General features: G+C 35.0%; 1 protein-coding gene across 1 annotated transcript in view; it reads right to left on the reverse strand.

The window, feature by feature from the left end:
- Positions 1-21,519, reverse strand: part of DGKB (diacylglycerol kinase beta) — a 327,720-nt gene that overhangs the window by 172,751 nt on the left and 133,450 nt on the right. Inside the window, exons 17-19 of the mRNA XM_057373108.1 lie at positions 18,861-18,946; positions 16,541-16,630; positions 13,863-14,023 (exon numbers count right to left, since the gene is read on the reverse strand). Coding sequence (XP_057229091.1) covers positions 13,863-14,023; positions 16,541-16,630; positions 18,861-18,946 — 337 coding nt within the window. The remainder of the gene's footprint in view (positions 1-13,862; positions 14,024-16,540; positions 16,631-18,860; positions 18,947-21,519) is intronic.

A 21,519-nucleotide genomic window follows, 5' to 3' on the forward strand; every position in this document is an offset into this window, starting at 1 on the left:
TTTGAAACAGAAATTTAAAGGATCTGTCTCCTTGTCTGCACATTTCTTTGGCAGCTACCATACAGCCTACATAAATGTTATGTTTTTCTTTTTTATATGAGAATAGAAATCACCATAAACTCAAACATTAAGAAATGGAGAAGATGTCAGTCTTTTCAATGTATTTTCTCTGGGTGATGGATTAAGTTACATTGCAAGATTCAGCTTCAAACATTAACTCACACAATTAGCCAGAAATAATTAGACAGTCAGGTGAGAGAGTATTATTCATCATTCACTGAGCTTTTTCATCTTATGACCTGTACAGATTTTCATAAGGTGGAGGCCAAAATGGACTACAGCATTTTTATTTGACTAGCATTTATGAATTCATGTATCATTATATAAATATTACCTTTGATTGAGATCTCATTAAAGGTCTCTCTGTCTCATATCAAAATGTCAATAACACYCCTAAGAAGGGAAATGTCATTTAACTAAGGCTGTGCTTATTAATATAATAAGTTCAAAAATTATCAAAGAAAATTACTTTTTTTCTTATTAGACTCCCATTGTTATTTTCTTATTCTTTTTTTCTGAGTTATTTTGCTAAGAAAGCAGAAAACAGTCAGCATTTGGATTGATATTTATCTTTCTGAAGAACTATCATAGAACCCTCTTACCACAGTGTTTCCTTTTGGTTTGACACAGCATTTTTTCTAGACACTGGCATAGCCTTTCTTCCTCCCAGTTTCATAACATGCTCAGTGAAGAACAAAATAAATATCATCACCATAGTGAAACTCTCATTTAAATCAAAGGAGGCGAGTAGAAACCCAGAGTGTTAAGGCATTTTCACCATCACCCAAATTCCACCCCAGCATGTATGCTTATCACACGGTACATTCACTTCCCTGAAGATTCTTTAGTCACTGCTGTTTCAAAAGTAGGGGTGCTTTCTCTCTTGTAATCCCAGCAGAAGGGAATATGCTTGGATATATCAGGTACATGATAAATCAGTTTCATGTGTTGGGTTAGAGACAATATTTTCAAACAAGGAGACACATCAGTGCACATCTGACATCAGCCCCTTCGACATGGAATTCCCCCAAGGGGGAAGAGCGGCAAGAGAAATTCTTTGAGTCACCAGCATTGGGATTTTACAAATGCAAGGAAGCATTTTTCCTGCRCTCTCTATGAGAATCAAAATGCCGCAGTAATTTAGATAAGCCCCATATGCATCAGAATTCCATTCCCAGGCTATGTGTTTCATGAGGATTGTGGGTTTCTTTTCCCATTTGGCCAAGATCGGTAAGGTTGGATCCATATAATCTGCACATTGTGCTATTCCCAAGTACTAGGTGCATAAAAGTCCAGAAAATCTCAATTTACATCTGCTTCTCCAGACAATATCAAGACCTGTGCTATTTATTTCCTTTAGCATTCTGGATCACCTGATCTGTTTGAATGCAAGSATGCTTCTAAGAAAGAAGTAATGCAATAACATGGAATACAGATTAATTATTTTTTTTTAAATATGGGATACACATGGCAAAGAATTTACAGGATAACAGCTCTAGACAGCAACTGTAAATGGCTAATACCATGAGGAGCTCTGAAGTGACTGGTGCCAATTGTGATGCTTCTCTTGTACCATAGAATCATCTAAGTTGGAAAAGACCTCTAAGATCATCAAATTAAATTCACTGCCATAATCACTCCTAAATCATATCCCTAAAAGTGTCACAGCCACACATTTTTTAACACTTCCAGGAATGGGGATTCCACCACTTCCCTTGAAACAGGGCAGCCTGYTTCAATGCTTGACTACACKTCTAGCAAAGAMATWTTTCCTAATATCTGATCTAAAKCTGCTCYGGYTAAYATGAGTTATAAAGCATAACACCATGAGTTACAGAACACAGTGAAAAGAGAAACATGAAAAACCAGAGCAGAAAAGTAAGATGAGCATATGTGAACACCTAGACAATTCAGCAGCTGAGGAGCTCTTCCTTCACCCGTGTAKGGACTGCAATGGCTGCATGAAGTCCTTCCACTGCAGCAGTGCTGCATGGAATGSCAAAGACAATGCTCCAGGCAGAAACCTCATTACCAGGGTGGTACCCCAGGCTGSCTTGGGAAGGAAGGGTGCTTTGTCTCCCCTACATAGCCACTGACAGTGTGTATCTGGAGTGAGGGTGCTGAAGTAAGGTGCAGGTGAAGGTGGGTGCACACTGTACCACAGCTCACTGTAGGGGTGCACACGGTACCACAGCTCACTGTAGGAGCCCTGTGCCTCCAGAGATCTGGGTGGGAATCATCATCTGTGAGGAGACTGCTCAGTGGGAGGCACTGGAAAGCACTGACTCTTACCCCTGTGTGCCCCATCAGTCCATCATCAAGTGACATCACCAAGGTGGTAGCATAAAATGGCAGCGAAAGAGCAACAATTTGGACCCATTCTTTGGCATTTTACAAGCTTAAGTAGTCTTGGGATTGTCACAGAAATAAATATGTTMTACTCTCAGAGCTCCACTTTAAGGGAAGAAACTGTAAAATCAMAAATAGTGAATAGAGAGTTCCTTGGCTGTATCTGTAAAGGCTCTTTAGTACAAATTGTTCCAGTAAGGACATGGAATAACTTATGTTCAGTAATTTGCTTCTAGTTCCACCTGGTTCAGATGGTAACATAAGACTAAGTGTTTCTTGGCTAAATCCACCCACTTTCAGTTTAGTTAAATCATGTTCCTTTTGGGACTTTGCCATCAAAATGTAGAAAACATGCAGATCTGGAGATATAAAGAGTATTTTTGTACCACAGGAATATCAATTAAGCTATCAACTCTCCAGATATATAAATAATGCTAAATGACAGACAACTCTAGGTCGCTGAGATTTTTATGTATTTMCCCCCTGGATAACATACACCATAAATTCAACAGTGCACATAATTTAAATGTCTGATATACTGTTGCTATTCTAACACTTTTTGGGACACGAGTTCTTYTCATATATATGCAAGTCTCCCCAAACTGTAAAATGCTTCCTAAACAACATTTGTTGAATATCTTAAAGAAGAATCTCTATCTGGCCTCTATAACTGACTGCAGTTATATAGCATACATGTGATTGTATGGTAGATGACAAAGAAACAATTCCCTGTCCCTATTTTGCAGTCAACATGAGTACTTCTTTTAAACTAAGAAAATCAGAATTAGAAGACAGAGGAAAAAATTTTCAATGGCTATCACACTCCTATTTCCTAACCAATAAGTCATTCTAAACAATTAATTAGGAATTTATTGCTTAAATGTGTATAATAAAATATCTATAAATTTAGCTTGATATAAAATGCCTATTAAATGGACCTCCATTTTTACTGGGTTTTATACTGTGTTCTCAGAAACAACTGTACTTGATGTCCTCAATGGGCACTTGAGTCAGCATGATTATGATTTCTTTSGTCCCTCCCAGCCACACACAGGCAGTCTGAAAAGACTCAGTAGAGTTCTGACAGACATGAGAAAGCAAAGTTCTAAGAGAGGATCTTTAATGGCATGGCAAAAAAAGTAAATGATGTTGTCAGGGAGTAGTTGGTAAAGCAACCAMTTTACATAAACTTGTTTACATATATCAGGATTAACTCTCACATGAAAACAGAATGATTATAATTTAAATCTGAGCTATTTTTCCCATAGTTCTACATGCGTGCACAGGCATCTTAGCCAGGTGAAGGTATYAGAATACACACAGCCCACCCTATGTTCTGCACAGCTTGCATATCTCATAAACCTCTTCCAGATTCAACTTATATCCATTGCTATCTTCACATCTTACAAATCTCTGCCTTTTTAATTCAAAGCAACTTCCTCAGCTCTTCCTCCTACTTTAAGCTCTGAATGTGTCTTAGGAAAACCTTAAAGCTTATTCACCTTACTCCTGAATTCAATATAAAATCTTGWTGGCTTCTACCATTCCTTGACACACTCCTGTCATCACTAACAAGCAGAACTACAAAATCTAGACAAGGACTAAAATTTCAAAGTCATTTGAAAGCATCAATGCTTTTCAGTGTATGCGAAAGCTCCCCTATCATATTTGCCTGACATCCTTGACATTTCTTTTAAGAACAAGTCAAAATAACAGCATTAACAAGATGAACGTAAATCACAATTATGTTATGATAATATGAACAAAATACTATAATGAACTCTTAATCATTACTTAGTATATTACAAATTTCATATGGAGAAAACAATAACTTACGTATATAATGAATAATATTGCAGTAGGACTAATACAGTTGTAAGTTAATTACACACTGTGTAGCTGATTTAGTTGCATTTAGCTAAGGAGCTGTTCCAAGCTCATTGCAGATTAATTATSTCTTTAGGCACATACTCTCATTTATTACTGTCACTTGCAACCAGAGCTGTTGACAAAGCTGCTCTGTAGACCCTTCCTGTATGAAAACAAATGTACCACTCCCCCAAAAACCAACAAAAACAAGAAGCAAACCCCAGCAAAATCTCTGAACAAGGTTCAAAGTCTCTACTAGCTAGGGTATGCAATGACAAAAAATACCAGAAGACGGCAAGTTTCATTTTATTGCTTTTCTTCCCCAAAAATATCTTTCGTACTTATTAAGGTTATACCTCATTGCATTTGATTTAATACCCAGCTTTCCAAATTTGWCATAGATTAAATTTATCATCTTCTCAATTCTAGAAATTGTTCTATTTTACAAATCCCTTATAAATTAAAGAGAAGGATATAGGTAACCGCCAAAGACTTTCCCTACGATTTTTTTCAAAGTTTATATTGACTAAAGGACACAAATCTCTTTATAGCCTTTGATTCCACACCAGAACAATAATTTCATGACAGGAATGGGTAGCAACTACTAGCAAGTGCATGAGATACTCATAAATCTAAAACAAGGGAGCCTYTCTTAGTTCAAGAAATTCAGCCTTGTTCTCACCACATTATGAAAAGTTAAATGAGTCTCAAATACCTAAAAATGACAGAAGAAAGAAACCTACAGGGGATTCTATAGGAAACTAGAAGGGGAAGATGGTAAGTAAAAGTCAGACACACCGTACATCTTTTTGACTTTTTTTTGTTCATGGAGAGACTGTGGAGAAGCAAAATTTTTTTTTAAAGCAAATTTCTTAATTTGAAGCAAAGACTGGTGCATGTCAGCTAGTTACCATTGGACCAGTCATTTAGGTCACTTTAGGACAAGCATGTTTAGGGCAGTTCATAGCAGGGGAACAGACTAGATCCAGTTTGAATTAAGACTCTCAAACTACCTGTTTTGCAGACAGAAGGGACTCAGCATCAATTGCTACACTCCTACTGAGCAAAATTACTTGCTGCTTTAAATATAGCCCACAGAACTGTATTTTCACTGAACCTGACAAAACCTACAGTGAATTCAGCGCAAACCTAAGTATTCTCACTGCACTTTAAGGGAAATCACACACAAATCTTGATAAACTTATTTGTTATATGTAAATATTTTCAGAAAATTCCAGCACATGCTGGCATAAATTCACACTTGAACATTAAAATTAAAATAAATAAATGACCAATCCAACAGAAAGAACAATCTAAATTCCTTGAATTTATTTATAAGAATATAAGAAATGGCACCTCTAGGAATCATTTCTTTTTGTAGTAGTAAAACTCATTACACAGTAGAGCAAGCTACAAAACTTTAGTTTTTTGCGTAAAAGTAGCTCCCACCTCCCCTAAAGTACAGTACAACTCTCTTGCCAGGGTGCCCTGACACACATAATGAATGGTAGAAGGCCATGATGGCAAGAGGGATTTAGAAGGTAAACTAAATCCACAGTGGTAGAAGGAAACTGCCTAACAGCAAACACCACCAGCAGTGCTGCTATAGCTCTAAGACTAAGTAAATCCAGTTATRGAATTCACATTCTCCATGTCCAGGGAAATATTGCAGCACATTAGTGAGAGAGAACCTTCAAAGAGCCTTCTATCGCTCCTTATTTATGAATTATTCTACAGATCCAGCTTTTTGTGKCATGCAGGGTATGCTTCTGGCTTCCTGCCATATGAAAAAAATAACTATCTGCAACAAAAAAAAAAACCTACATCACCACATTTGCCACATATTACACTCAAAATTTCTGCAGAAGAATTTCAGCAGCAATAAAGCTGAAAAGAGTAAAGAAGATTCAAACAYGCAAGTGGCAAAACTTGTAAGAATAACTAATTTGCAAAAATTAGCAATGTGAAGAAATTTAACAAAATCATACATTGAACTATCAATGACTTCTCAATATGACAATATTTTAAATCTGGGATTAAAGTGTTATGAACACGCTCSTTCTGAAAGAGAGCAGAGTTCTCCCCACACATATAGCAACCATTTTTACAGATTTGGCTACATGACTGAGAATATGACACAGCAGAAACAATAACATTTTCATCCACATGGATGAATTGTTCATTTTCTTAACCCTTTTTCCAGGAAAATAAAGTGATTCAGATTACAAAGCAATAATACTGTTTAGTATGAAGTGTTCTTTCCCTCCTTGGCACAGAAATAATGCAATATATCACAGCATTCCATTAGCACATTCAAAGTGATGATTAGGATTCACAAAATCACTTAGGCATGTGTTKATGTTCATATTAGTTCAGCAAACCAATAAACATAATTTTTACTCATGTATACCTAAAAATCCAACTTGAATAATTAATTAATTATCTTACACCAAATGCCCAGAATTCAACATGTGCATTTGTCCAGTCATATTAGTGAAAATGCAAAAAAAGTTTAAAAAATTATCCAAGTATTTAACTGCTTCATTAACTCAAGAAAGTTTAAACACATACTTAAATGTCACATTGAATCAGTGTTAAGATGTGCAAGCACTGAAATTCTGCACTGAATCAGCAAAAGTCCTTAGGATATTTTCTTATGCAGGAAAAAAACCCTCTTTTTTACCACCATGAGCAGCAAAATGCTATGAGGCTTTAAAATTTCAAAATATGGGGTCACTATAAAACTAAAATTCATTGACAGTTGTAAATGTTATATACAATAATAAAGTCCTTTCTTTGGTAGTAATAAATATACTTTAAAATAACTTAGATAATAAAATAACAGAAAATAAATGATTATGGGATCCCATAGTCAGAGGAACAACTCTGCTTAATACTGGTATTTCAGACTAAAAATTCTGGTAGTCAAAGTTTCTCTTCATGTTAATGAATTRTCTTTTCTCAAGAAAACAAAAAATATGGCTTCTATGTAAGATTTTTCTTACTTTTTTTTCCAACTTTGAAAAAAAAAAAAATTAAGAAGATAAAATGGAAGTGGAGGTTGATGCCTTAGAGTACAGGGAGGGGAAGCAGGCCCATAACCAGTTCAAATTTATGATTATGAGAATTTAAAAGGCATATTTTTCCCAAATGGCAGAAAAAGAAGCTCTTAATGACTGGTAAGTCTAGAGAATATTAAATCATGGGCACCCAAATATCTATTTGATGGTGCATTTGGATAGTAACATATTAGCTRTCCTAAAAGTACACTTGCATTTGTTGTAGACCTTTACTACTTTATGATAATAATTCTTCAGAGAATAYATCCTGATTGCAGTATTACTTACTAGTATTAATGATATTTCCCCTCTATCTGATAACTGCCTATTTTTTYATTAATCCAGCATATAATACTGCCTTGTTTCTCAAAGAACTCACAGAACATTTCCAGGCACATTCAGATATCTTTACCGCCTTAACTAAAAACAGTTGCAAAAAAATATTTTTGTTGTAGATCATCCAAGTGAGAATATCACCATATTGCAATGAAATCAATTACCACATGTTGCAAAGACTGAATGAAAGACTGAGGTGCTCTACTTCCATAAGTTCTATTTTAGCGTTAAAATTCTGTACCTATTGATTTTAGAAAAGAAGTCACTCAGTGTAATGAATATTTCTGAATTTCCATGTACAAGTTAATCAAATGGACAAAAACAACAGATGGAACAGGAATCTGGATATCCCAGTTCTCTTCCAGGTTACTGTCTTAATTGCTGTCCTAGAGCRTTCCACTCCTTTTTTTCCCCTCCAATATGTTCTTGTGTGTGTGTTTGCACATGYATTTGAATTTTCAGCTGAAGGGAGGCTGAAGATTCTTACTTAAATCCTGTATCAGTAAGCAGACAGATAAGATGTTTTCCATATCTTAAGTACATGGTGCTAATGAAATAGTCTGAATAAGATCAGCTAKAGCTTTAAGCTCCCCAAGGAACTTGATTCTGCTGACAATGACTCTTTAGGGTATGTAGATAAAAGAGCACCAAAAGCAAAGATCCCAAACAGGCTTACCCTAAAGCATGCATTCAGATGATCAGTCTAGGCAAGGGAGAAGCAATTCTGGATCTACAAAGATTGTAAACCTCTAAGGGACCCTGCTGGTTTCTTAAGGGACAGCAACCCTTGCAGTCCTCCTGGCCAGAAGAGTAGGCAATCACTAAAGTGTGAACAGAGAGAATATGTGTGTCCTTTACATATATAACAGCYACATAACTTGGTCAAAAATAAAAGTTAATTCAGAATTTTAACRGAATCTGGCCTAAGAGGAAGAAAATAGAGATGAAAATCAGAGAGCTACCCATCAGTCTTTCATACAGAAAAATTCTAAACACAAAGATATACAATGATTTCTAATATAATCCTTAGAACTGCCTTCTGTAAATAACAAGTACCATCTCATATGGTTTATTCTTATATCTTGAATGCCATTCTGAAACGAGGGAGAGCAGCTTTCATTTTAGAAAGCTATTCACTGTTTTAACATAGGGAAGGTTGCACCGTGCCGCCCTTTATCTAGTATAATTTGCTTTAAAATCTAGCTCAGTAATATTTCTTTCTATATAAATTTGCACTAAAAAACAATGCAGATATTTGCAAGTTCAGTTTATGATGCTCCTACRTTTTAATTACAGAACTACAATGGGTTTAGCAGTAAATGCTCTGCAATACCCTATGCAGTTACAAAAATTCAAGTGATAGTTAAATAGCATTGATAACGTTTTATCTCCTATTAACATCAGATAAATTTATGATTTATTTAAAGTTAAAAAAAGGAAAGAAAACAGAAAGAAATTGTTTACGGTTAAAGATCTCCAGTAGTGATTAATGTTGACCTAATTTTGGCTCCATAAAGTCTAAACTCTAAGCTAATTCAGTGGCAGAACAGTAAATTCAAAATTATGCTTGCTTCTGGAAAACCTACTTTAGGACTCTCATCTTAACAACTATTCATAATTTCTTTCAGCATTATTACCCACAAAATGGAAAACAAAAGAGCTATTAGTAAMTAACAAGGAAGTCAATGGGAAATAGATGAGTTGCTTGGTTTAAAAAATTTTACCTTTTTTTGAGATAAGCCATTATCTGAGTCCAATAATTTTTTTTTTTTTATTTAATATTTTCAAGTACTTTGCATAATAAATGTAAAAAAATCAAGGTCTAGCAATGTGGGTTCTCAGGTGACTAAAACTGCCTTTGGTTTGGCCCACAGCTATTTGTTCCAKTCAAGCAGGAGCCTCTGAAAAACTCATCTATCTTTAGGAATAAGAATTATTAATTCTGAGATATCAAATAGTAATTTGATTTTTTTAAAGAACTTCATTATAGTTTTTGCTTTGTTTCTCTGGAGCTTTTATTTGTTTTTTTTGTTTGTTTTTTTTTTTTTGTTTGTTTGTTTTTTGTTTTAATCCTCCATGAATATATGGCATTACAATGTTGCTAGTATGCCTAGACTCTAAAAATTAGGACATTTTGAGCAATTCTGCAGGTACTTTTATTGATTAATCTAAGTAGAAGTAAATTATAAAAATGAATTTTTAAAAGAGTATRACAGAAGTGCCTAGCTCATAGTATTTCTCAGCTTTTAATGAACTAATTCACACCCTAAATCTCCACTCTGATTCTTCTTCCAGCGTGAACCCATGTCTGTGGTTTTCTCCTAGGATTCCTTTGGTTTTCCTGCCCCTCTCAAGTATTAGAAGGTGGCTSCAGTCATTTCTCTTGAATATCCACCTTGAGGAGAAAGCATAGAAAGCAGAGATATTGTGCTCTCTCACACATTCYTAACCCTCAGTATATAAGAAGGAGTCTTTCCTCTTCTGCATGCTCCTTTCAACCAAACATTTAGTGGAAGCCAAGACTTCTAGTATTTAATCACAATGGAACGTTTAATGACGCATTCTTTCCATTATCAAAATTCCCATTTTGTCTTCAAGACAATCATTTGAGAAGCAGTAAAAATACGCAATATAATTTCCCTACATATTTGACTTACTTTAATAACTTCCCAATAAAAGATGAACAGCCTTGATAGCCACTGTCTTTTTCAGTGATTAGTACCAACAACACAATATTGCTTGACACCTAAGCTACATATCCTTAAGCTTAAAAGAACTCTTTCTTTGCACCTTAGCACTATGTAAAAATTCTGACCATGCTGTTGTGGGATTTCCAAACACATGGAAGTTCTTCTCAAGGTAACAATATTCCCGTGTTGTTTTCCTGTTTTGGTTTTATGTGAATTTGCCTCACTGACTGTTTGTCACTCATCCCCCATGGCTGCTGCTCTGGTCTCAATCAGCATGCAATTATTTCACCATCATCCAGGCTTACCTGGTTTTGTGAGTACTTGAATTGGGTGCATTTTTTGTGAATAGAACACATACCCATCCATTTTATAATTAACAATAYGCATTTATGCTTTACTATCATTGTATCACTGAAGCAAATGGCTCAATCCAGGCAAGATCTGAGAGCAGATTTGAGAACAATTGTTTGCAAAAATAGGGTTTTGTTTTCAGGGTATCATTAYCCATCTCCTTCTCATTATTCTTTGAGAAATGAGTCATGAGCATATATTGGTTTAGTCTRACGATTATTTTGTTTGCTTGAGTGTTGTTTCAGGTTTTTATTAGGTCGTGTAATTTCAAGCACTGAACTGAAGCGTTACTACAGGTTTTGCGAAAATGTTTCTCTGTTCTAAGATAGCATTAGATTAGAGAAGTGCTGGCTTTTTGGGTTTTGGGGACATTTTTACAGGTCTGAGATACAAATAMGAAAAATAGCTAAGATAAAATAAACCAGACATGCAGGATTGTTACAGAACACAGGCTTATCTGAAGCAACTTTCACATATACATGTTGAGCCACCATTAATGGTAAGCAGCTGAGTGCTTGGAGAAAGCAGCAAAGGTGAAACTGTTTTATCCATAGGGAAAARGTCAACCATGACAAATCCTACAAACAGGAAAATACTCTCTCTACACACACACTCCCTCTGATTATACCAGCATCAAGTTGGCTAAATGAAGTGACAGCGACTGAAATTCCACAACTGCAGCAGCTGCAGAAATGCATTGCAAGCCCAAGAATAGTCTGTGATAACACAATACTGACATTACTGAGCTCTGGCTTTGATGATGACTTAGATAATATCAATCTAGTGCATGAATGTATGACTATTAAAGCTGGTTGGGTAGATTATGGGCAAAATAACTTTTATTGTCTCTGAAATACATCAGTACTGATAGCTGGCCTGATGTTTCCTGTCATACTTCCTTATTTATCCTCTATTACTACCATTTCAGTTTGTCCAGCTCAACCAWTCTATGACTTTCCAAGGCAAGTTTTCATTTTCAGATGACACTACTATATTCTTAAAGAGGTTTTTTGTTTTGGCTTTGCTTTTCTTGGGGTGGTGGTATTTTTGTTTTTTAAAGCAAATCTGATTTGACTACTTTAACACACGTTTTTCTTGGATATTTAGCTTGTATCAGTGACTCCAGTATTATTAGGAAGCAGATGGAACTTCTCTCCTGGTATCTTGCCATGCTGACAGAATGATGGATGTGAGCACTTGAAAAATCTTTATCTTATTCTACATTGCTCTTAGATGTTTTCTAGCTCCTGCTTTAAAAGTGACACAYGATTTGGCATCCACTTTTTGTGGTCCTTCCATGCTTTGTGCTTCCATCATGTTGAACATTTCCCATACTCATTCACAGTTTGTTACACACRCATCTCAGTTTGAATCTTACTTTTTTCCCTGTATTTAGACATAGTTTAGTTCTTAATGTACATATCAGAGCTTTGAGACAGACATTGAAAAAAAGGCTTGTGTGGCATGAACACACAAATCAAACTTTTCACATACATATGCTACTGTCTCCGACATTCCTTTCAACTWAGTGTATCATTTTCCTTCTAAGGAGTAAACTGCTTTCTGATTGCTGCCTACAGTGAAACAACTCAAATTGTAGATGAGGAGAGAGCAAGGGATGTCATGCTCGACTTCAGCAAGGTTTTGAACACTGTTTACCCCAGCATGCTTGTATCTAGGTTGGGATATTATGATCTTGATTGCTAGAGAGGGACTTTTTAAAAAAGACTGTCTAGATCAGGTGACTCACAGGTAAGAGGGCAGCTCCAGAGAAGTCTAATAGCAGCCTGCAAATACCTATGAGTAGGTCTCAAGAAGACAAAGCCAGACTTGTCACAGTAGCACATATAGGAGGATAGGAAACATAAAATTTCTGTTGAAATGAAAACTTCAGACAGGATGTAGAAAAAAACACTTTCATCATAGAGATAGTCAAGCACCACAACAGGTTACCCAGAGAGGTTGTGTCATTTCCATCCTAGGGGCTTTTAAAATCTAAATGGTTAATGCCCTGAGCAATGTGATCTGCTCTAATAACTGACCTTGTTTAGAACTAATGACTTCCTGCAATCCATTCCAACCTGAATTATGGTCCTAAAGCAGCAAGAACCCCATGTCAAGCACAATTTTATTCAGTTTTACTTTCCAGTCTTTTCTAAACATACATTATTTGTTATTTAGTACAATTTCTGCCATACTGTTACAAAGTTCATACAGCAGGCTCTGTTCATGTTGGATTAGAGACTGTGCTTATTATTTGGCAAGAATTTATGAGGCAATGTGCAATATGTTGTAGGTCACCATTAATTTTCACAGTGCCTTGGAGGAACAGTAAAAATTACAGTGTAATTCAATCGAGTTTAAGTTTCTGCCTGTGAGCAGGAAGAATCACCTACAAAAACCCCAAATGGTACTTCAGAATAGTATCYGAAATTAACTACACATCCCAAGTCAAATATGAATAAGGAAATTCTACTAATGTTAAGAAGCAAAGATAGTACATAGAAAAGCACAGAGAAGCACAAACCAGAGATGCAGTCCCTCAGATGTGAAGAGCTGCTTAAACCCCTTTTCCTCCTAATTCATTCAAACTGTGAATATCCCTACGAGGCAGAACCAAGCAGATACATAAAGGGCTTTCTTTTTTTTTTTTTTTTTTTTTTTTTTTTTTTTTTTTTTTTTTTTTTTTTTTTTTTTTTTTTTTTTTTTTTTATTTTTGTTTTGTTTAAAACTGTCTGGAAGAAATAAAGAATGCGACTGTTCTTTTAAACAGTTTTGACTATGTGAATACTAATGGAGAAGATTACTTAAGAGTTCTTATTAWGTRATTAGTTTTTCCTTTATATTTTTATAGGACCTTCAAAATGACAATATAAATTTAGTGCTATGGCTGCTCATAAACCATTAAAAACAACACAAATATCTTCTTTATAAATGGGAAGGTAGAAGGCCCTGAAAAATAATTCTGGTTTGAATGTGAGGAAGTAAATTTATGCAAATTGCTGTCAGTCATCTATRTATTCATTTCACTAGCAAAACAACATTATARATGATCTCTAGCCAACAGTTCTTCATTTGAAGGCATGTGATGCAAATATTTATTCAAAACAGAAAAAGGAAATCACTTAAGCATAAGCATAAGTCTTACCACGCCAATAGAAAAGTAGTTATTGATGATGTTGTAAGGCACTGGGTCTCCTTTCTCATCTTTATCATTGGGTATTACTTCGAATTTCCACCTGTCCAGTAAAATCTCTGAGCTATTCTCAATGTCTTTTAAGATCTTCATCAAATTCTCACCTTCGTACCCTAGCAAAACACAAAACCAGTTATTTAATCACGCACAATAAAGTTTCATTACATTTTCTTTCTCTTTCTAGATGGCTCTGAGCAACCAGATGCAACTGAGGATTCTTCTGCATATTGGAGGGGGGGTCGGACTAGTTAACTAACCTTTAAAGATCCCTTCCAACCCAAAATATTCTRTGATTCTGTSACTAGAGAAATGAAAGCTATGCATGTAAGTCCTTAAAAGCAGGATACTTCAAGTATTGACAATTTTCCAGCGTTTGTCATTAAAAGAAGCACAAATACAAAGCTAATTAAGCATGTAAATTTAGATTAATCTATAGATTTTATGGACATCAGATTTGTGATGAAGAAGGTAGTTATATCTTCAAAACTTGTCAATCTCTTTAATTTTCCAAATGATCCAAAAAGCTAAGGTTATACTTTGCAAAATGTTCCTGATAAGAAAATAATCTTAATATTTAAATCCCTTTGATTAAAAAATTTATAGAAGAGATATATTACAGGTTTGTCTGAAGAGACACTGAAAGGTTAAAAGCTTTTACTAATTTTCATGGATTGTTTCAATCTGGTTTAGCATAACAAATCCAAATTTTAAATCCATAGCTGATAGCTTAGTCAGAAAAAGTAACATTTTTCCATGTTTCAAAAACTTCTTCATGAGCCTCATCCTGCTTTGTAGAGAGAGTTTAATCATACTTGCAAAGAAGCACTAGCATGTAATTCATCAAACTGAGTGGAAAACTTGTTTATGCACTCATGAGTACACACAACATCCACATGTGTGCACGAAGAAAAACTGTGGGGGTTTTACCAAGTGACATTATCARCTCTGAATATTATTCAGAAGAAATGACTTTGTAGTGCATAGCTAAGATGTGTGGATTCAGTCCTTCAGAGCAGAAAAAACCCAAGATTTCATATTCAAGCAATGTTGCCTCTGGTGCCATTAAGAGMTTTAGCAGGCCAAGCCACCCAAAGCCTCCTTGCTCAAAACCCATTGCTGATATATTTGTTCATGGCTGTCTAGCACATTTTTGCTAGTTACTGCTAACCACCACATGACAGCAGCATGCACAATTCCATTTCTCTGCATCCTTGAGATCACTCACCAGCAATTTAGTTTCTGGAATCCCTGTCTCCTCTCCCATCTATGGAAGTTCCAGAAAATCTGTATTATGGTACTGTTTAGCACAAAGCAACTGGGCAAAGAATGATGAAACCCAGAATACTTTTATGTWGTCTTTTTCTACTTTAGCCCAAATGGAATCACTTAAGACACAGAACATAAATAGAAGTGAAGGGAGAGACAGATCCCAACCAATGTAATTAAGTGTTCTCMTGGCTGACCTTGCTTAGAACAGCAGATTGGACTAGTGACTTCCTATAACCCCTTTAAGCCTCATTATTCTGTGACTCTATCTATGAACAATTCAGAAAGTTAAGGAAGGCTGATTTGAATGGGTTTTGGCTAGCTTGTTTACTTTCTTACCCTAAGACTATGAGAATGTAAACAATCAACAGTCATGACAGAGAAAATAAAATATGTTCTCAAATGATTTGACAGAACATTATGGTTAACAAACTGCTATAGCATGAAAGCTACCGAGAATTTGCTGAAGACTATCTAGCAGCAAGGAAGACATTTGGAAAGGAAACTAATGAGACAGAAGAAGYAAGATATCTGCAAAGGCTGAGAAGTTCAAAATGAAACAATCAAGTTCCAAATACAAAACATCTCAACTGAAACAACCAAGACCTGAAAGAGACCAGGCTATGAGCCCATAAACTGAGGTGCTTTCACCACAAATTTAATCTTGTCTAAGATTTTCTTCCTTGTGCCTCCTTTGAGTTATCCTGCAATACAAATTCTAGATGGAAGTAAGTTTTTGGAGGAGCTGAGATTAAGTGTCCATACATCCAGAAAAGGATGCAAAGGGTATTAAAGGTTTGCTTTTCAATATATTCTTCTTTCAGCATCCTTTGCCTTCTCATTTTCTGATAAATAGTACCACAGCACTTATTGTCTGGAATCCTCTGTAGGAAAATAGAAAGGGAGTGGATCAAAGGAACTAGTCCAAGGTTGAGAAATRTTTTTCATTTAATATTTTTAAAGATTAAAAAAGATTAAACCACTCCTAACCCATTATTAGATGCTTTCAGTAACCCTTTCAGAACAGTCCCAATAAAACCCATTTAAGACTGCTCTCTTTACAAGAAATTGATCAAAGCAATAAATACAATACTGCTTATAAAAAGCCACCAAACTGCTTTACACTATTCTCATTACACCTTGAAATGTTTTTGTTGTCACCAGGAGCTACAAACAAGGTATGAAGCGTGATTCCAATGTTTAATATCTTACATATCTAACAGACATTTGCAAACAGACCATTCCAAATACAGAAAAGGTGATAATGGTTCTTTACRAAAACAAATCCAAATGTAGATGTGGATGSAAAAKGTTTTTTTTTTCCTTTTAATTCCATAATACATTRCATTTTCATTTGTGTTTACCTCCTCCCCATCTTAGACACCTTGCTAAATCATTGCCAGTCCCAAGAGGCAGGATAGCAACAGGAGGATGCTTAATCAAGTTCGCTTTCTCTGTGAATAAAGAAAGAAAAAAAGTTAGCTAAGGAGCAAAAATKATTTAATTGCATGGTATGATATGATAACTGCGTTAGGTTTTGTTTCAGAGAAAGACTTGTTTTGCATGTGAAATTATCCTGCCTGCTCAGCAATGAGCATTTCACTGTCAGTTTTGTAGCCCTCTCCCCACTCGATATTCAATCCTTACTCCTAATTTACTCATTTATCATTACAAGGACTTTGCAAATCACAGACGATAAACATTCACAAACAATGATACTCAAGATCTTTCCCAGACTGAGTGTGGTGCTCCCTCTCTCATTCTCAGCTCTGCCATTCCCAGATATGAATGCAGAACAGTAATAGTTAATGTCATGAATAATGAGGTAAACTTTCTACTTTTTCACCTGGGTGCACAAATTTGTGTTTAACTGGATTAATTTAAATGTGTGTTCATTCTGGATTTGTGTCAACACCTGAGCAGCGTTACCAAGAAGTCCTTGAAACTAACACCAGACATGGGYTTGCCCATCAGGAATTAAACATGCTATTCAAAGGGAACATTGACCTGTCTGATCAAGTATTTAAGAAGCAATTTTGCATTTATTCAGCAACCTTTTGAAATGAATGAATTTATGGTGTCTTTTCGGTCTTTACTGGTATTTTTGTAGCATTTTAAGCCCAAGGATCTCAGTTCAAAAACCCTTGTCAAGAAATACAGCCTTTGTGAAARCTGGAATATATATACAATATATATAATTTGTTAATTTCCCATTTCATGTGAATGAATAGCATGTCTCATTTATAAGTTAAACTTAATTAATCAAATGGTTGTTTTGTTTACAGAATTATGCACAATTATCARCAATAATCAGCAGGAGTTTATCTATACAATAGATGTAGCAGGTACATCAATGTTTATCAATATTTTTGAAAGATTTAAAATTCACATAACCTCTGTAATGAAAATCTTTCAGAGAATGTAATATTTAATAGATTTTTTTAAATTTAAGAGTTTCAAACTGATAAGAATTTTTTTTCTTTTGTTTATTTTTTCTCTCTTTCCTTTTTTCCTTTCTTTTTTTCTTGCTTTGCTTTCAGGTAAAGCTCTTTATTTATGAGGATATCAGGGAAGACCTGTTTAGAAAGCATCTAAAAACCAGTGTATTCTTAAAGTCTATATGCTAAAGTACTTCTGCTTCCTAAAAGGCAGCATGGAAAACATATTTTCTGCATTTCTATGGAAAAAGATGGTTCCTGGATTGCCCAAGTAATTTCTTAGCTCCATACCACAAAAACTGCTGCAGAAGATAGCATGCTACTGAAAAAGAAAGCAACTGCATGACATTTTAAACCTCCTGAAACAATTAACTGCTGCAAAACTTCGTGTCTTSCAAGTTTAGGCAATGCACTTGATATTTATGTACATTAACTTATGACTCTGAAAGCTATTTGAGAGTTACAGTCAGTAGCTTTCCTTTGCAAAACGACTTTTTTCCAACCAAGGTTAGAAATATCCCCTTGTTCCTTCATGATATCACTTGTACTTTTCAGTGAACTTTTAAAGGCCTTCAGGCCCCCCAAAAAACACACACTTTTAAACACTAGATAAAATTTCAGTTGAGTCTTCTGATCTCTCTTGATGCTCTTACTAATTTCTACTGACATACATGCCCACTATTTTTCTCTACAGCCTAACAACAAATAAATGATCATGGGAGTTGGAAGATAYTCCCCTTAATAATCTTTGAAAATTTTAAGTCTGTAGTACCTTGACTGCTGGGCCTTCCTTATGATTTGTACAGCGGACTTTGCAGACAATTGACTGAAAAAACTCCAAAACTGAATTATCTCTTAATACATTATCTCCATTATGGGATAATAGAGTATAAACAAAAATTTGGTAACTAAAAAAAGCAAGTGAGCTAAATTAAATTGTCTKAAAATTAGCAAGTTTAATTTGATTCAACAGGGGAATAGACTTTGAACTGAAATTAAAATAGATTAATTCAAACTTATTGCTTTCAGGAAATCCAAAACCACTAAACTCTAAACTTCKCTAGAGATTTTAAACAACTTCTGCAATTCGATACCCTTAAAAATAAACATGTCCCAAACTAACACATTTCAAAAATTTAAATGAACAAGCTGTTGTTTGAAATAGTTGTATCCATGCATTGGTATATAAGGAAGACCATTAAAATGAAAACCATGAATCAAACAAAACTGTAAAACTATAGATTACCTATGCAATCCAAAATCCAGCCTACTGTTCCATCTCCACCACATGCTAGTACTCTGAACTCAGTAACATCTCGGAAAAAATTTAACCTRAAAAGCGTAAATGAAGATACATAATTATGATCAATACAATTGTGCATTAYTTAAACATTTTATGGCTTAAGACATTTCATTTAACAGTAAATAGCAAGTGATCACTTAAAAGTMATTTCTGCCTATGTATTCACTTTTTATACAAATAAAATCCAACTTTATTATGAACTATGATCAGTATTATCTGAAAAATTCAAACAAAATTATTAATTCCAGGGTCATTATTGTATTATACTAACACCAGAAAAAATTTGGACCTGACTGTTAGTCCAATTTTTGTCTCACTTCAAATCTTATTTAATACTAATGTTAGAAAACATTAGCTGTTCACCTAGTTGTAAATGGATAGGTAGTCTCTCAAGACATAAAAGTCTAAGTTAGCTAAATGTTATAACCACAACATTTATTTGTGAAGTTCYTTCTGTAAAGCTATATGAAAACTTTGTATTTCTGGTAGTACACTGGTACATATTAAGCTGAACATTCTGTTGCTGGTAAGAACAACTTTGTATCATGGTTTAACAGAAAATGAGAAAGCATCAGATTGAGGGCACKCATTCCATCATCCTAAAACCCATATTTTAAAAGTAACATATCTCTGGTAATATTTCTGGCTATTTCTGCTTCCATATCCATCACGTGAGTATCACYAGCCCCTTATCCACTTCATTCTATAACAATCTTGCATAATGCTGAAAAGTGAGTAYATATTAATACTATGCCAAGGTGCAATAATTTTAATTTAAAAGCATCATTTCAAGATAGCTTGTGACACCTGCTGAAATCAATTCTTGTACATAAACTCTGACCAGACAAAATACTCCGAGAAATTTTGTTTTATTATTACATTTGCATGTGTATATACATTCACATATATTCAATTCATTAGTGTTACAGATATCTTAATGGATGTTCTATATTCTATTGACCAGATCTGATTTCCASTTTGCAATCTCCTAATAAAGGCACAACTTAGACATTTTACACAAATTCTTGAATACAAATAAATATAGACAATAGCTTGCAAGTGTTTAGTTCCARCTGTTTCCCACATGAAATTCTAATTCTGCAGGGAGAATGGAGTTYCTGTCCTTTAAAGTTTTAAAATTCTTTTGGACCTCTTGATAGAATCAAGAACACATGAAAGATTACAGACTAAAAGAGCAAACATGGGAGAAAGAAATTAAAAACACAATGACCAAAAAAATTATGTAATATGTAGAAGATGACAGGATTTCTTGTTCCAGTAGTTTTTCACCAGAATTTCAACTTTAGCCAAGTTGCACAGAATTARGCCCATCCCATGTCCCACTCCCTGTAATTTTCTTTGCTCAGAAGAGCTCTTAAGCAATTTCAAGTGCAAATATAATGMCTGATGGATCCTTACTCACCCTGCATTAAAGCCTGCCTTGCCCTTCTCTCACCCCTTTATGTTCTACTTCACACATCTGCAGGAGAAATGCTGTAGGATCTCCTGTGATCCCAAATGTCCCGTGCCAAACCTGACTGGGTACACGTGTGAAAAACATCTTCTAAAAAGCACATGTGCTGAAAGGTCCTCGGTTGGATGTCACCTCCTACCCCTGCAAGAGCAGGCACTGAGATGTGCCCTGGTCACAGGAGCATGTCCATCCCTTCAGGAGCCCTGGCACAGGGACAAATGCCCCCGGCCACCAGCATTCCCACTCCAACCCARTGTGTTGGGTTTGTAGAAAGTTAACAGGTTTATTGCATTTCTTCCTACACTGAGGGTATTTCAGCTTAATTCAAAGTCAAATTATAGCCCAGAGGTGACRGCAGGGTACTGACTTCTGTAAATGTTTAAGCATTTCTACCTCATGCAGCAGATGTGAAAAAGAAAGTCCGGAAAAAAACAACCAACCAAAGCAACACCAAAAGTACCGGGTTGATGTTAGCATTAATCCACACTGGCAGAATACAGACCTAGATCTCTGTCTCTTTTTATAAAAGAAACAAACTTCTTCACCATACGGCTASCAAACATTGTTTTTGTTTTTACTGTGTAGTTACTCTTCATAAAAAAAGTGTAACTTCCAAAAAGGTGGGGGACTGAAAAATCTGGCAAAACCATGTTATCAAAAACATTTTCAATAAGCTTCATTTGTATTTCCCTTGGAGCATTTTATAGTCACAGACAGTGAACTRTCCAAGCAAAGYATAGCATTAAATTCACRTAACTTTTTCTCTTTATAAATATAAAAATTCTACCTAAATTATATAGAAATCTAACACACAAAATACATAAAAATAATGCACAAGATACACTGTATATTTGCATATCTAAATGCAGTGTATATAAATATACTATAGCAGATATAAATATTTATAAAACCAAATTAATTTATAAAATTAAATATAGTTATATAATTATATATGTAAATAAATCTTATTCATTGAATTAGAATGTGCAGCCTACATTAGGAGTTGGGAAGTGAACACGACTTTCTGTTTTATAAGGTTTCATTCAGACTCAGTAAGTGCTGAGAAAGAATTCGACAGATTTCTTTATAGACATTTAGGGAGAAAATCAGTATTGCTTACCAAAAAAA

Source organism: Malurus melanocephalus, unplaced genomic scaffold, assembly GCF_030028575.1.
Source record: "Malurus melanocephalus ecotype Western Australia unplaced genomic scaffold, MMel_1.1 scaffold_185, whole genome shotgun sequence".
NCBI lineage: Eukaryota > Metazoa > Chordata > Aves > Passeriformes > Maluridae > Malurus > Malurus melanocephalus.